Source organism: Rhinatrema bivittatum, chromosome 2 (genome assembly GCF_901001135.1).
Source record: "Rhinatrema bivittatum chromosome 2, aRhiBiv1.1, whole genome shotgun sequence".
NCBI classification, from domain to species: domain Eukaryota; kingdom Metazoa; phylum Chordata; class Amphibia; order Gymnophiona; family Rhinatrematidae; genus Rhinatrema; species Rhinatrema bivittatum.
This window is the reverse complement of record NC_042616.1, coordinates 240,863,392-240,879,105: the sequence shown is the minus strand read 5'-3', so window position 1 is coordinate 240,879,105 and position 15,714 is coordinate 240,863,392. Positions and strand designations below refer to the sequence as shown.

General features: G+C 39.7%; 1 protein-coding gene across 1 annotated transcript in view; it reads left to right on the top strand.

The window, feature by feature from the left end:
- DNAJC13 (DnaJ heat shock protein family (Hsp40) member C13) overlaps positions 1–15,714 on the top strand; it is a 701,712-nt gene that overhangs the window by 512,966 nt on the left and 173,032 nt on the right. Inside the window, 1 exon segment of the mRNA XM_029587070.1 lies at positions 2,254–2,370. Within this exon segment, the coding sequence (XP_029442930.1) occupies positions 2,254–2,370 (117 nt within the window).

The window sequence follows — 15,714 nt, the reverse complement described above, 5'->3', positions numbered from 1 at the left end:
AAGCCTGGAGGAGAAGCTGGAGTTGGCCCCCTTGTGGGCAGTGCTAGCTCACTGAAGGAAAGAGGATTTTTGAATTAGAATGAACAGATTTCTACTGCAGTTTCTAGTCCTCTAAGCAATTTTTCTGCATCTACCCTGGTAAGACCAAGTTTAATTACTCTGGATACAATATGGGAGGCTATTGCAAACCTGGGGACTTCCATGGCATCGCAACTCAATCCAATAGTGGATAAACTTAACATCCACGACAGAGTTGTCCTGCTGGAAAACTCAAAATATCTTTTTTTTTTTTTTTTTAATATCCCCCCCCCCCTTAGATGTATCTAAAAGGCGTTGTCCCGGCTCTTCTGCATTTACCAGGAGATACGCGCATGGCAGGGCTGCTTTGAAAATGCACTCTGCATGCGTGCGGCCCAGCCACATGTATATCTCCTGGTATTGTCACACACTGGATTTTAAAAATTCTGCCTCAAGTGCACAAAACGTTTGCTGTGTACAAAATATGTTCTATGCACATAAATCATATTTTGTGTGTGCTAAACATGTCTGCAAATTTTTCGGTTAGCATGATACATTAGCATATCATTAGCTTACTACATAAGGATTTAAATTTGTTTATTACATGCATTAGGAAACTGTGCACTGATTTTTGGCACACAGTTTTATTATACAACTCATTATGCCAACTCCTTAGTTTTCTTTCCTTCTCCCCCAGCATGTTGCTTTTTTATCTTTACTCTCCCCCTGTCCATTTTCTCCTTTCCCTCTTTTTTTTTTTTGTCATGGTCTGCATTGCCCTACTACACTGATCACTGACTTAGCTTGAGCTGCTCAACAATAGCTGTCCCATGTTTGTCTCAAAGTATTGATTTACTTCATTACTTTGAGACTCATGCTGCACAATTGGTGATGCATGAATGAAACTTGGTCAGCTAAGTCATATGATGTCAGCTGTAGTTTAGAGAGAAAGGTACCAGCAGTAAAAGTTAGTAGTAGAAACAGCAGCAGAAAAGGATGGCCAGACATCGAACCATAGACATGGAAACTTGATGGCAGAAAAAAACATATAGTCTGTCTAGTCTGCCTATCCACAGCAACTACCCAGCTGTAGAGACCCAGCTTCTCCTTATTTAAAATATTTATCCCATGCTTGCATGAGTTCAGGTACAGTCCTTGTCTCCACCACTTCCATTGGAAGACTGTTTAATGCATCCACCACCCTCTCTCTAAACCAATATTTCCTTTGATTATTCCTGAGTCTACCCCCTTTACCCTCATCCCATGACACCTCTTTCCAGAACCTCATTTCATGAGAGTCCCACCTCTTGTGCATTGTTACTTTGGAGGCATTTAAATGTCTGTCATATCTCCCTTATCCCACTTTTCCTCTACGATATATATGTTTAGATCTTCGTCTATCCCTTATGCTTCATAATGAAGATCATTGACCTTTTGGATAGACTCCATCTGGTTTCTATCTTTTTGAAGGTGCAGTCTCCAGAATTGTATACAGTATTCCAAATGAGGTCTCACTAGGGACTTGTACAGGGATAATATGACTTTTTTTTTTTTCTGCTGACTATTCCTCTTCCTATGCGCTTGAGCATATTTCTAGCTTTTGTCGTCACCTTATCCACCTGTTTGGCCATGTTAAGATCAGATATGATCACACCCAGATTCCACTCTTCTTTCATGCTTAGAAGTATTTCACCCTCTATGCTGTATTGTTCCCTTGCAATTTTGCAGCCCAAATGCATTACTCTGGATTTTTTAGCATTGAATCTGAGCTGCAATGGCAGCAGAATGAGCAAGGCAAGCAAGATTTGACCCAGTTTAATTTGCTCTTGGCTCATTATCAAATAAGGACACCAAACTGAGACGCTTGGCTCATGTTTTGTAAGGCTCACTCAGCTCTTATCAAAATCTGAGATTGCATAGAATTGATAAAATTATGGTTTAAACAATTAAGCTTCAAGAGTCTCTGATTATATCACTGCACAGTCAAAATATTTTAGGACTTGGGATGAATTTTTTAGGAGTTGACTTTATAGATTGTGGCCCTGCATTGTTATTCCTTTTTTAATGGGTAATTCTAAAGGGCAGGTCTTACATCAGCTAAGCCATAGAACTGTATTTTGTGCAATTAGTAAGAAGTCTGTTACTTCCTGTTAATTGATGAGCTTAATTACACTTTTCACTGCACTTTAGAAATATATTTTGTAAAACAATGCTTTTATTTTTTTTTCAATAAAGGGTGATTGTGATAAAAGCTATGGATCAGAATTTGTTTTCAGTGACCATGCTAAGGAATTAATCGTGGGAGAAATTTTTGTCCGTGTGTACAATGAGCAGCCCACATTCCAGCTAGAGGTGAGCGTTTAATAAGTTTGTTATTGCAAAGTTATTGCCTGTCATTTCATCCAAAGGATTGTAATTTCTGTGCTTGGGAAGGGATTGTATGGGGTTTTTTTTTTGCTTGGGATGAGATTTTGATTAAGAGACTATCACACCAGTTTGTCATTCATGGTGGTGGTTTCATTTGGAAACTGATATGTAAGAGAGGAATATTTTATTATATTTTAGAAGTAAGGACTTAATTGATAGTTTATATATAATCCACTTAGATCAATTTTATTGAAATTTAATGAAATATAAGTTTATATAATTTTTTTTACTTTATTTAAAAAAATATATATCCCAAACTAGACATAGTTAAAAGTAATAAAACTACAAACATAAAATCTATAAAACATACAACAATAAAAACTAAACAAACAAATACATGCTGCTATATGATTATTCAAATTCCAAGCCTGTTTTTTAATACATAACTGAGAGATTCCTTATCTTATTAGTTAATTCTGACATAACTCTGCTATCTCTGTTACTTCGGATGCAACCTTTTTTTCAGGAGTTTCCTGAAAGTTGTAGTACAAGATGTTAACTGAAGTTGCTTTGGCAAACTATTCCAATAAATCGGTCCAGCAAATAAATGTGGAATTGTATTTTATTAGAGATAATATAATGTTGGCTAAAGATGTGAAAGATATATTGATTTAATTTTTTTTTAATATCTGTTATTTCATAATGCAATTAGGCATTTGTTTCACACTTTGAGCAATATGTTGGTAAGGCAGTTAATGAAATAGTGATGATTTTATTAAAGAAGCTGTTCAGATGATTGTTTCAATGCCATGCCATGAATTCAAAGCTAATTGCACATCCATTATTTAAAAGATAAATAGCTTCTTGTTAACTCTAATATAAATGCAGCTTTCTGATCTAATTTTATTGTAACTTGACATTTAACCCTTCTGAATTTCCTAACAGTTCTGTAGTACTGTCTCTCCCCAATGCTCCTTGTTTGGTTTTCAAGCATTATACCCTTGCACCACTAAAGAAGGAATCGCTTGCACATCTAGATAGTTAAAATTGTGAAAATATATATTACATTTCTTTCTCACATTCTGCACCAAAAGTTATGTATAAGTCCTGATAACATGAGACCAAGGCTCCTGCCCCATTAAGGTTCGAGACTTTTCTATCTATTAATGTATACAAAGCTGGCCAGTGATGTCATGCTAATCAGGACTTCAATCCAGTTTTGCTTTGGTATTAACAAAGGTGAGAGTTAAGGTGCCTGGCTCCCTCAGAATTTCAAACACTAAGAAAATAGCCTGTGAAAAACTTTAGCGGCTCTTTAGGGCAGTGGTTCTCAAACCAATGTCTGGTTTTCAGAATATCTCTAATATACTCTTAGCAGATGTATTTCATGCATATTTATTAGAGAGATTCTGATAACCCATACTGCCTGGAGAATACAAGAACAGGTTTGAGAACCACTGCTTTAGGAAAAAGCTGGTAAGTCTCTGATAGAAGAAATCTTTTTAAAAATAGTCTCCTATGATTCTGATCTTCAGCAGCTCTCTAGGAAGGGAACAACTGTTTAAAAAAGGCTGTCTTTAAAAAAACAAAGGCAAAAAAGCACTTGTGTGCTGCTACAATTCTCCTGAAGTTATTTAATTTGGCACTGGTATTCTTCTTTTCCAGGTAGGCACCTAGTTCAAGGCAGATAACATATAAATAAAACTACACTCTCACTCCCTTACCTACCCATTGCTAGAATATCACCAGTCATTTATTTATTTATTTATTTAAGGTTTTTATATACCGGCATTCATGATAAAATCACATCATGCTGGTTTACATTAAAACAGTGGTGCATAGAAAGAAAAAACAAACTGGAACTGTAGTGCGGAAGAAAGCAGTTACAAAAAACAGGGATGCTTAAACTGGGAGAGGAAGGAAAAAGAAAAGGTTAATAGCATTTTAAATATTTACAACGAACAGTTAAATGAGCTGGTTGTATTATAGAACTTGAAGTTGAAGGACATTAGTTGGAGTCCGGGAAAGCTTGTTTGAAGAGCCAAGTCTTAAGTCTCTTCCTGAAGGTTGGGAGGCAGGGTTCCTGTCTTAGGTCTGGGGGGATGGAATTCCATAAAGGGGGACCGGCGGTAGAGAGGGCCCGATCTCTCAAGGTAATATGTCTAGTGGCTTTGGTTGGAGGAACCTGGAGTGAACCTCTATATGCATCTCTGGTAGGTCTTGAAGAATTGTGTAAGAGGAGAGGAATTTGCAGGTTGATAGAAGTATGTTGATGAATGATTTTGTAGATAACGGAGATGGATTTGTAGAAAATTCTGAAGTGCACTGGCAGCCAATGAAGGCTTTTTAGGATAGGGGAGATGTGATCTCTTCTTCTGGTGTTTGTTAATATTTGTGCTGCCGCATTTTGTACCATCTGAAGCGGTTTGGTATAGGAGGAAGGGAGACCTAGTAGGATAGAATTGCAATAGTCTAACTTTGAGAAAACTAATGCCTGAAGGATTGTTCTAAAGTCCTGCAAGTGAAAGAGAGGTCTTATCTTTTTCAGGACTTGGAGTTTGTGAAAACAGTCTTTGGTAGTTTTGTTGATAGAAGCTTTCAAATTCATCCGATTGTCAATTAAAACTCCAAGGTCTCTCAGTTGCGTGGATTGTTTGATGCCAGTCATAGCCCCATTATACAGAATGACCTCAAAACAAAATACAATAACATAACTATTAAACATTAACATAATTACAGAGCAACATATAATGTACATTTAATTATAAAAAGGAAAATTATGGTAACATGAGTTTTTTTAGGAAAAAAAACCATGGACACTATTCAAAATTATCGTCCGATAGGTCCAGACAAAATGTATTCCATATATTTAAAAAGGTTGTGGTTTAATAGTGAGATGAAAGAGGCAATTAAAGCCAAAGGTATCATTCCAAAATTGGAGAGCAGACCCAAATGAGGAAAACAGGGAAGAGCATAAACACTGACAAGCTATATATAAAAAAGTAATTAAGCCAGCTAAAGAGAATCTGAAAATAAGCTTTCCATAGAGGTAAAAACAAGTACTAACTTTTTTGAGTACATTCAAAGCAAAAAGCTTGTTTGAGAGTCATTTGGGCTACTAGATGACAGGGGTATAAGTGGTGGTTAGTGAGGACAAGGAAATAGAAAAAATAAATTATTTGCCTCTTTCTTTATTGAGGAGAATGTCTGAGTCATATCCACACCAGAAACATTTTTTGATGGTGATGACTAGAGGCTAGATGGAGTATGTAATATTGACAGACTATAGATTAACAAATTACCAGGTCGAAATGGTATTCACCCCAGAGTTCTGAAGGAACTCAAAAATGAAATTTCAGACCTGTTTTTGGTGATTTGCAACCTATCATCTAAAACCGCCTCGTTACCAGAAGATTGGAAAGTATCTAATGTGATACCAATTTTTAAAAATGGTTCCAAGGGTGATCCAGAAAACTATAGACTGGCGAGCCTGACTTTAGTGCCAGAAAAATGGTTGAAACTATTCTTAAAATCTAAATTATTGACCAAATAAGTAGACATGGTTTAATACAGAAGAGTCAACCATGGTTTTTGCAAAGGGAAGTCTTGCTTTACCAGTTTACTAGATTTTTTTGAGGCTGTAAAACATGCAGACAAAGGTGAGCCAGTGATATGGTATATATAGATTTTCAGAAGGCATTTGACAAAGGCCCTCTCTCAGGAGATTGGGAGGTCATGGAATTGGAGCCAGTACCCTATTGTGGCTTGGTAACTAGATAAAAGACAGGAAACAGAGGCGAAGACTAAATGGTCAGTTTTCCAATTGGAGAAGGATCTTTAGTGGAGTTCCCAAGGATCTGTATTGGGACTAGTGCTATTTAGCATATTTATAAATGATCTGGAAAAAGGAATGACGAGTGAGATGGCCAAATTTGCAGAAGACACAAAATTGTTTCTAGTTGTTAAAACAGTAGCAGATTCTGAAGAACTGCAGAAGGACTTTGATGACTAGGAGGCTGGGCTTTTAAATGGCAGATGCAATTTAATGTGGACAGGTGCAAAGTAATGCATGTAGGGAAAGATAACCTCAGCTAGAAGTATATGATGCTGAGTTTCATGTTAGTCATCATCCAGGAAAATGATCTTGGAGTCCTTGTGAATAATTGAAATCTTCGCTCGGTGTATGGCGGCAGTCAAGGCAAAAAATGTTAGGAATTATTTGGAAAGAGAGAACAAAAGTGAGAATATCATAATCCCCGTGTATAAATCCATGATTCGACCACACCTTGAGTATTGTGTGCAGTTTTGGCCCCCATCTCAAAAAAGATATGGCAGCACCACCCTACTGACGTCATCTCAGGGCGCTGAGGGGGGTCATCTCAGGGCGCCGCATGACAAAGGGGCATGCCCCTTTGTGTTGTCCCTTTTTCATTATACAATCTCAACAAGAGTCTGTCGCTCCGGTCAGACAATGGATGCCACCACTTTATCTTCGATCCCAATTTCCATCTATAACTGTACGTACTGTAAAGAGTATCATCACATAAAGATCTCAGCACCAACTACTCAAAAATCAAGAACCTCTTGTTCACAGAACTTGGTAAAAATTAATATAAAAAATTCTATCCCTAATTTGCTTTTTTTAGCCTTTCTTTTAATCAATGCTCAATCCATCGTGAAGAAACATATGATAATTGCTGACTTACTACAGGACGAAAAATCAGATTTTATTGCGATAACTGAAACCTGGCTTAAAAAAAGTCTGATACAGTTATTGTTAATCAGTTGTCAAATAATTTATATGACTGTTTCTCCATACCTAGAACTAATAGTAGAGGGGGAAGAACTATGCTTATTAAGAACATTTTCTCAGTCAAGATTGTACCTCATAACCTTCCCCATCAATATGAAGTTGCATTATTTGATTCACCAAAAATTCAAATCTGCTTAATCTATTGCCTTCCTGGGCTATTAGAACATAATGTTTCCCCATTAATTGAGTTTTTTACCACAAATCTACAGCACAATATTCCAACTGTTATCCTAGGAGATTTTAATCTCCATTTTGATTTGCTCCCTTTGTCAACTTCTGCTTAAACTCTGCTTGATGTACTCTACATGCTCGGTTTTAAAATAGTTTCTAACGATCCAACCCATAAAGCTGGCCATTGCCTCGATTTAATTTTTATTAATAACATAAATATGGATACAACATTACAAATCAATCCTGTCCCTTGGTCTGATCACTTTCTAATTCGTTGTGCTACATCTTTTGAAATTCTACAACACTCTTCTATCAATAGCTATACTACCTTTAATTACAGCCCAGCATTTCCTTTACATCTTACCCAATATGAGTTAGAATGCCAATTAAAGAACATTGACATTGTAAATACTGAATCAGCTATTAATTCTTGGAACGATATTACATCAGAGATCGCGAACACTATTAACCCTATAAAAACCAAATTCATAATTTAAAAAAACAAAATAATGAATCCATGGTACAACACTCAGATCAAAGATGCCAAACGCGCATTACGGAGAAGAGAAAAAAGAAATGTGACCAATCTTAACGAACTATCGCATTCATCTTGCCCACTATAAAAACGTAATTAACAAAACCAAAAAGGAATATTATAGTAAAAAAATACAACATTTCATGCACAATCCTAAAATTCTCTTCAATATTGTTAAAAAAAATCGATCTGTGATAATAATACAACTAATTCTAACATTAAGAATACTTTTTGTTATGACCTAGCTAACTTTTTTAAAAATAAAAGTTCTAATATTATTGATCTGCTTGACAGAATACCGCAACAACATATTACGCTCACTAGGAAAGATGTCAATATCTGGGCCAATTTTGAGTTGGTTTAGACTGTAGAAATTGAAGGGATCATCAAATCCCTAAATCCTGTGACGCATCCATCTGACGATATTCCAATAACTATATTAAAACAACTTGCTCAAACAATTGCCCCTATGGTAACAGCAATAGTGAATAAATCACTTGAAGAAGGATCCCTACCTGATTCTTTGAAAATTAGCTATCAAACCCATTTAAAAAAAAATTTAGATCCTGACAATCTTAATAATTATCGCCCCATTTCAAATTTATCATTTTTTGCTAAAATTACAGAGAAAGTCGTTCTAAAGCAATTATCTGATCACTTGGAAACAAATACTATTATCTATCCAAATCAGCATGGCTTCAGGAAGCATTTTAGTACCGAGACATTGCTCCTTTCCTTAACTGATACCATCATGAGAGGAGTCGATTATGGATACAGATATTTACTTATACTCTTAGATCTCTCAGCCGCCTTTGATACAGTGAATCATAACTCACTCATTTGTAGACTATTTATTTTATTTTATTTAGTTCTTTTTTTTTTTTTTTTTTACCAACATTCATGATACAGATCATATCATATATTGGTTTACATGGAACAAGGGGTTATAACATTAACATAGAAGAAGAGGCAAAAAGTTACAATAAAACAGGGGCATGGAAACTTGGGAGATGAAGAAGCCAGAAGCAGAAGATAAATGTGGTAACTATAACAAAAAATATACAGGAGTGCACTGATTAGGTGGCACTTGTATATGAACTGTAGAATGGTTGAGAAGGCAAAGCGAAGACTGTGGGGGCTTAGCAGGCTGGATGAGGTGGCTTGCCAGGATCAAATGATTGGAAGGGGGTGGACTGGGTTAGGGGAAGGCTTGTTGAAACAGCCAGGTCTTGTGGTTTTTTTTTTCTAAAAGTCAACAGGCAGGATTCCTGTCTGAGATCTGGGGGGATAGCATTCCAGATGGCTGGTCCCACTGTCGAGAATGCCCGTTCTCTAGTGGCTGTACGATGGGTGGATTTGGTTGTAGGGGCGTGCAGAGTTCCTTTGCAAGCTTCTCTGATAGGTCTTGAAGAGGTGTGGAGTCTGAGTGGGAATTGAAGGTCGATAGGGACCTGGTTGTGAATGGTTTTGTGAATAATGGTGAGGGACTTGTGTAGGATTCGAAAACTTATTGGTAGCCAGTGCAGATTTCTGAGAATGGGCGTGATGTGGTCTCCTCTGTTGGTATTTGTCAAGATTCTAGCGGCCGCGTATCTGAAATTGGCCTCTCTGGATTAACATTAAATGGTTTACTTCATACCTGAACAATAGAACTTTTCAAGTATCTTTCAATTCTAATAAATCAGAAACCATGCCACTTGATACAGGTGTTTCACAAGGCTCATCCCTCTCTGCAACTTTATTTAATATCTACCTTCTCCCACTTTGTCAACTACTTTCAGGTCTTGGTTTAATATATTATATTTACGTAGATGATATCCAGATTCTCATCCCGATTTCAGATTCCATTGATCAGGCATTTATACTATCTAATATGTACCTTAATGTAATTAGACAATTATTAACTCTAATGAGATTGAGTATTAATTTGGATAAAACAGAATTTTTATTACTAGAAAGAAAAAACGATGTATCTAACATCAATAGATCAATGCATATTGAAAACCTTACGATTAAATTAAATGACAAAGTACGAGACTTAAGTATCTGATTAGATCCTGAATTAAATTTTAAAAAACATATCTCGTTAAGGGTACAAGAAGGTTTTTATAAACCCCCTTTTAGAGTATAACTATTTTAGAACTATTTTACAATCGCTTCTTTTTACAGGAATTGATTATTATAATTTGCTCATGCTTGGTCTTCCAAAATCAACAATTCACCCTCTCCAGATTCTGCAGAACGCGGCGGCGAGACTACTTACTGGTTGTAAAAAATCAGACCAAATAACTCCCATCTTACAAGCACTACATTGGCTTCCTGTGGTGAAAAGGATAAAATATAAAATCTTATGTATATTACACAAGGCTATCTATGGCAGTCAGGCAGAATGGTTAAACGCCTCTGTCAAAATTCATACCCCTCAACGGAATCTCCAATCCTCTAACAAAGGTCTCCTATCCATTCCATCCTTGACATCGGGACGCCTTACCTCTGTAAGAGAGAGAGCGATTTCTTTAGCGGGGCCAGGTCTTTGGAACATGCTCCAGACGAATTTAAGATTGCAAAGTGATCTGAAGCTGTTCAGAAAACTGTTAAAAACTTGGCTCTTTGAGCAGGCGTATAAAGAAAGTGAAGGCTAGCAGTGGAAGAGTTTCTTATGTTATTTACAATTCAACTTTTGTTTACATTTTTAAATTAATATTATTGTTTTAAGATAGTCTTAAATGATATTTGGATTGCTAGTTTTGTTTTTTCTTTATTATATCCTAGGATTATCAAGGCTGAGTGATAATGAATTCTTAACTTTTTATTCCTTACTATTTTATTTCTTAATTATTTATTGTGATTATTGTATTTTATATTGCTTTACAGATTATCTTTTTATTTATGTTTGTGAACCGTTGTGACGGACTGTGCTATATGACGGTATAGAAATGTATATAAATAAATAAATAAAAGGACAACAAAAATGATAAAGGAGATAGGAAAGCTCCCTTATGGAGAAAAGCTAAACAGATAGGGATTTTTAGCATGGAAAAGATATGACTGACAGAGGATATCATTGAAATTTATAAAATCAAGAGAGGGGTGGAACAGGTAAATAGGACAACATTAGGACAAGGTGACACTCCATGAAACTAGCAACTGATAAATTTAAAACAAATTGTAGAAAGCATTTTTTTCACTCTGTGTACAATCAAGTTATGGTGGTCAAGACAACTAACATGGTGGGGTTCAAAAGAGGTTTGGACCTGAAAGAAAATTTCATAACCAATTATTAGCCAAGGGAAAGTATGAAATATAAGAAATAGATCAACTATTGGGGATCCGTGGTACTTGTGACCTGGACTGGCCACTTTCAGAGAGAGAATGCTAGGCTCAATGATCTTTGGTCTGACCCAGCATGGCAGTTCTTAGGTTTGTTTTTTTTGTTCTTGCTGGTGTTTCCTTTCCAGAAGCTTCAAAACTTTCAAATGCACAAAATCAACAGGCTAATGCTGTTTTTCTTGTTTTGTTTTTTTTACAATTAGATATTAATTTTATGATCAAAAAAATTGCTGTGATGTTAAATCTTCATTGGGGAAGATATTTGAATTTTATATATATATATATATATATATATATATATATTATCTCCACCTTATAAATGGGCTCTGACCGACGACCCGCAAATGCGCAGTAGAGAGCAGCTCTACCGCGCATGCGCGGGCAAGCACGTCAGTCAGAGCCGAGCGTACCCGAAAAAAAAAATGGCGCTGGGGCCGCAGGAGCGGCGGTGAGATACAGGAGCGGTGGCGGCAGCGAGAAGCAGGAGTGGGAGGAGCAGTAGCGGCGGCAGCGACGAAGAGCAGGAGCGGGGAGGAGCAGTAGCGGCGCCACGCGCAGGAGGGACTCCCCCCCCCCCCCGAGATCTTCCGTCTGCCAGTTGTGGATCTTAAAGGGGAGGTGATTGAGAGAGGGGGAGTGACTGAGGAGAGGGAGGGGAGAGGGGGGAGTGAGAGGGAGGGAGAGGGGAGGGGAAGGTGAGAGAGAGGGAGGGAGGGGAAGGTGAGAGGGAGGGAGAGGGGAGGGGAAGGTGAGAGGGAGGGAGAGGGGAGGGGAAGGTGAGAGGGAGGGAGGGGGAGAGGGGAAGGTGAGAGAGAGGGAGGGGAGAGGGGAAGGGAGGGAGAGGGAGGGGAGAGGGGAAGGTGAGGGAGGGGAGAGGGGAGAGGGGGAGGGGGGAGAGGGGAGGGAGAATGAGGGGGAGGGAGTGGGAAGGAAATGGACCGAGCCCGTTGTTACGGGCTTAACGGCTAGTATATATATATATATATATAAACTATCATGAAGAGTGTAAAATTTGTGAAACAGAAAATGTAATAAATTCCTGTAAATTGTATCATTGGATTATTCACCTTTTTGAATTTAACTTCATCTAGTGACATTTACCAGTTATAAAAGTGCATGTGAACCCATTTATTGCTAATTAGCTATGAAAATAACTTATATTTTCAGACAATGATTAAGTAATTTAATTCCCATTAAGGCTTATAGAAGAGTAGCATATTGCTGAAGTGGATAAAATGAACGATCCTAACTCAAGGACCCCATACAACCATATTCAATGTCTGTCCTGCCATAGGCCATGTTTTTGCATATGTCATCTGCTTCAAGGGATCAGTTTTTCCATCACAGTCATAGTTCAGAGATCCTCAGATTTGGATGGAAGTAGTATTTCCTCTGTTGTGCATGGCTGCGAGGAATGCCAAAGGGAGAACATAATGTAAAATTGAAAAGTAGTGTAATTTACGCACCTATTTGCTGCATATGTTTTGTGGGCATTTGAAAATTATCCTCCTTATGTATATTTTGTGATTTTTATCTCCTAGGGTTGGTATGTTTTGAACCTAAGTAACCTTGGTGAGAGTAAAGAGAAGGACATTATTGGGTTTTGGGATACTTAATATTTTAGAAATTATGATTGTGTGTTGATTGTGTGTTGTATTTAATTGATGTATTTTTTGTATTGTATTTTTATATACTGATTATTCTCATAGGACAAGCAGGATGGTAGTCCTCACATATGGGTGACATCACAGGATGGAACCCAATCACGGAAAACTTCTGTCAAAGTTTCCAGAACTTTGACTGGCCCCTACTGGGCATGCCCAGCATGGCACTAATCCTGCAGCCAGCAAGGGTCCCCATTCAGTCGTCTTTTTTCCGCGCAGCAGTAGCCTCACGGTAAAGGAGCTCTGAAGAGACTCCTGACAATTTTCCTCACGGAATTACTTAAAGTTAAGTTGCCCCACAGGGTTCTCTCCTCTAACTTTTCTCAGTCCGCGGTACTCCAGTGAGTTTTTACCCGTTTCCCGTCGATTACCGTCAAGTTTGGCCCTCGCGGCCTACTGGCCGTCGACCGTACCATGGCTCGATTTTTTTCCATGGCCAAGGCGTAGGGGTTTCGTAGGTGCCCGGACTGTACCCATACCATGTCTATCACAAATCCCCATAAAGTCTGTAATGTGCCTAGGACGCGAGCACGATGTCTTGACCTGCACCAAATGTGCCTTAATGACAACGAAGTGTCGCAAGGCCAAAATGGTGAAGATGGAACTTCTCTTCTGTGTTCAAACCCCGACTCCGTCCATTGCATCGATGTCATCGGAACCGGCACCGTCAACTTCGCGCCAGCATCGACCACCGACCTGTGAACGACCGGCATCGACGACTTCTCTGCCAGCGACACCCTCTACTCCCCCTCAGGATCGAGGGGATCACAGGGAGAAACATCGCCATCGACACCATAAGACTCGGACCATCGAGGGAGCGAAATCATCGACCGAGCCGCTGTCGAAGAGACCCCGTCCAGGAAAGGCACCGACCATTCCTGCGACTGGGTCACCGAGGCAACCCTCATCTGATCGGGAGCCGCAACACCGCCTTTAACGGTGATCCCTCTGGCTATGTCTCTGCCGCCTTCTTCTGTTCCGGAACCAGGGCTGCTTGCTCCAGGTCTCCGAGAAGAACTGGACCGGATGGTTCAGGAGGCCATCGACAAGGCGATGCAACATCTTCAGATTCCTCCGACACCTGTACCGCCTGTGGAATCGATCATCGACCCGATTCCGGCAGCTCAGGCACCGCTGCTATCCAGGATGGAAGCGCTTACAGCCGCTTTTCCACCGATGGATCCCGGGTCTCCGATGGCTCCGATGCCATCCCCACTGACAGCATCATCGGGAGGAGAAACACCGTTCCGTCTCCCTCCATCGGGAGTTCTGCCTCAGCCATCGATGCCAATACGTCCCTCGCCACCGACCCATCCATCGGTGTCGATACGTCCATCGGCGCCACCAAAGTCATCCATCAATGCCCTCGATGCCATCATCAGTGCCTCCGGTAATTTCCTCTGATTCCTTCGGAGCCTAGACCGGGACCTTCATGTATCCAACCACCCTGTCCCCCTCTAGTTCCTAGAGGAACAGGTGCTGATCCTTATGATATCTGGGGTGATGATACTTCCACAGACACTGATGATTTACCTTCACCAGCTTCACCCACTGAGAGTAGAAAGCGTTCTCCTCCAGAAGACCTCTCCTTTATAAACTTTGTGAAGGAAATGTCTGAATTAGTTCCCTTTCAATTACAGACGGAACAGGATGATAGGCACCAGATGAGGGAGTTATTCCAATTCCTGGATGCTCCTAAGGTAATTACCTCTTTTCCCATCCATCAGGTCCTTCTCGATCTCCTCAAGAAGAACTGGGAACATCCTGGCTCCATTGCTCCAGTACACAGGAAAGCTGACACTACCTATATGGTGCAGTCAGCCCCAGGATTTAAAAAATCACAGCTAGATCACCACTTGGTCGTGGTAGAGTCTGCACAAAAAAGGGCAAAGAAGTCAAAGCCTTACTCATCTGTTCCTCCTGGAAAGGAACAGAAGTTCCTAGATAACATTGGTCGCCGAGTATTCCAAGGGGCCTTGCTCATCTCCCGAATTGCCGCCTATCAGCTTTATATGACCCAATATAACAGGGTCATTTTTAAGCAGATACAGGACTTCTCAGACTCTCTGCCTCAGCAATTTCAAGAGCAATTACAAACCCTAGTCAACAAGGGTTTTGAGGCAGGCAAGCATGAGATTAGAACATTTTATGACATTTTTGACACTTCTATTAGAGTGTCTGCAGCTGCCATCTCGGTGAGGCGGTGGGCTTGGCTCAAGTCTTCTGGCCTTCGCCCAGAAGTACAAGACCGGTTATCCGTCCTGCCTTGTGTCGGAGATAATCTGTTTGGCGAGCAGATTCAACGGACGGTAGCAGAATTAAAAGACCATCATGAGACCCTAAGACAGCTCTCTTTGATGCCTTCTGACTTCTCCTCAAAACAGCCTTTCAGAAAGGACTCTAAGAAGTCTTTCTTCAGCCCGAAGAAGTCTTACCCGCCACCATCCAAGCAGCTCCTCAACCAGGACCTGCTTCAGGTTTTTGACTTCCACTTAGAGAGCAGCAGCCAGATTCCTCTGTCGCACATACCAGTGGGAGGTTGATTGTGCCACTTCCACAACTTGTGGCATTCAATCACTTCCGACCAATGGGTATTGGCAATCATTGCTCAAGGTTACCATCTAAACTTTCTCGCCCTGCCACCGGACTCCCCACCTCTTCCAATGTGGAGAACATCTGAACACTCCATTCTTCTGGATCAAGAGGTTTCCCTCCTTCTCCAGTCAAGAGCAATAGAACCCGTTCCACACTCTCAGCAAGGCCTAGGGTTCTATTCCCATACTTCCTAATCCCCAAAAAATTGGGAGGGGTCCGTC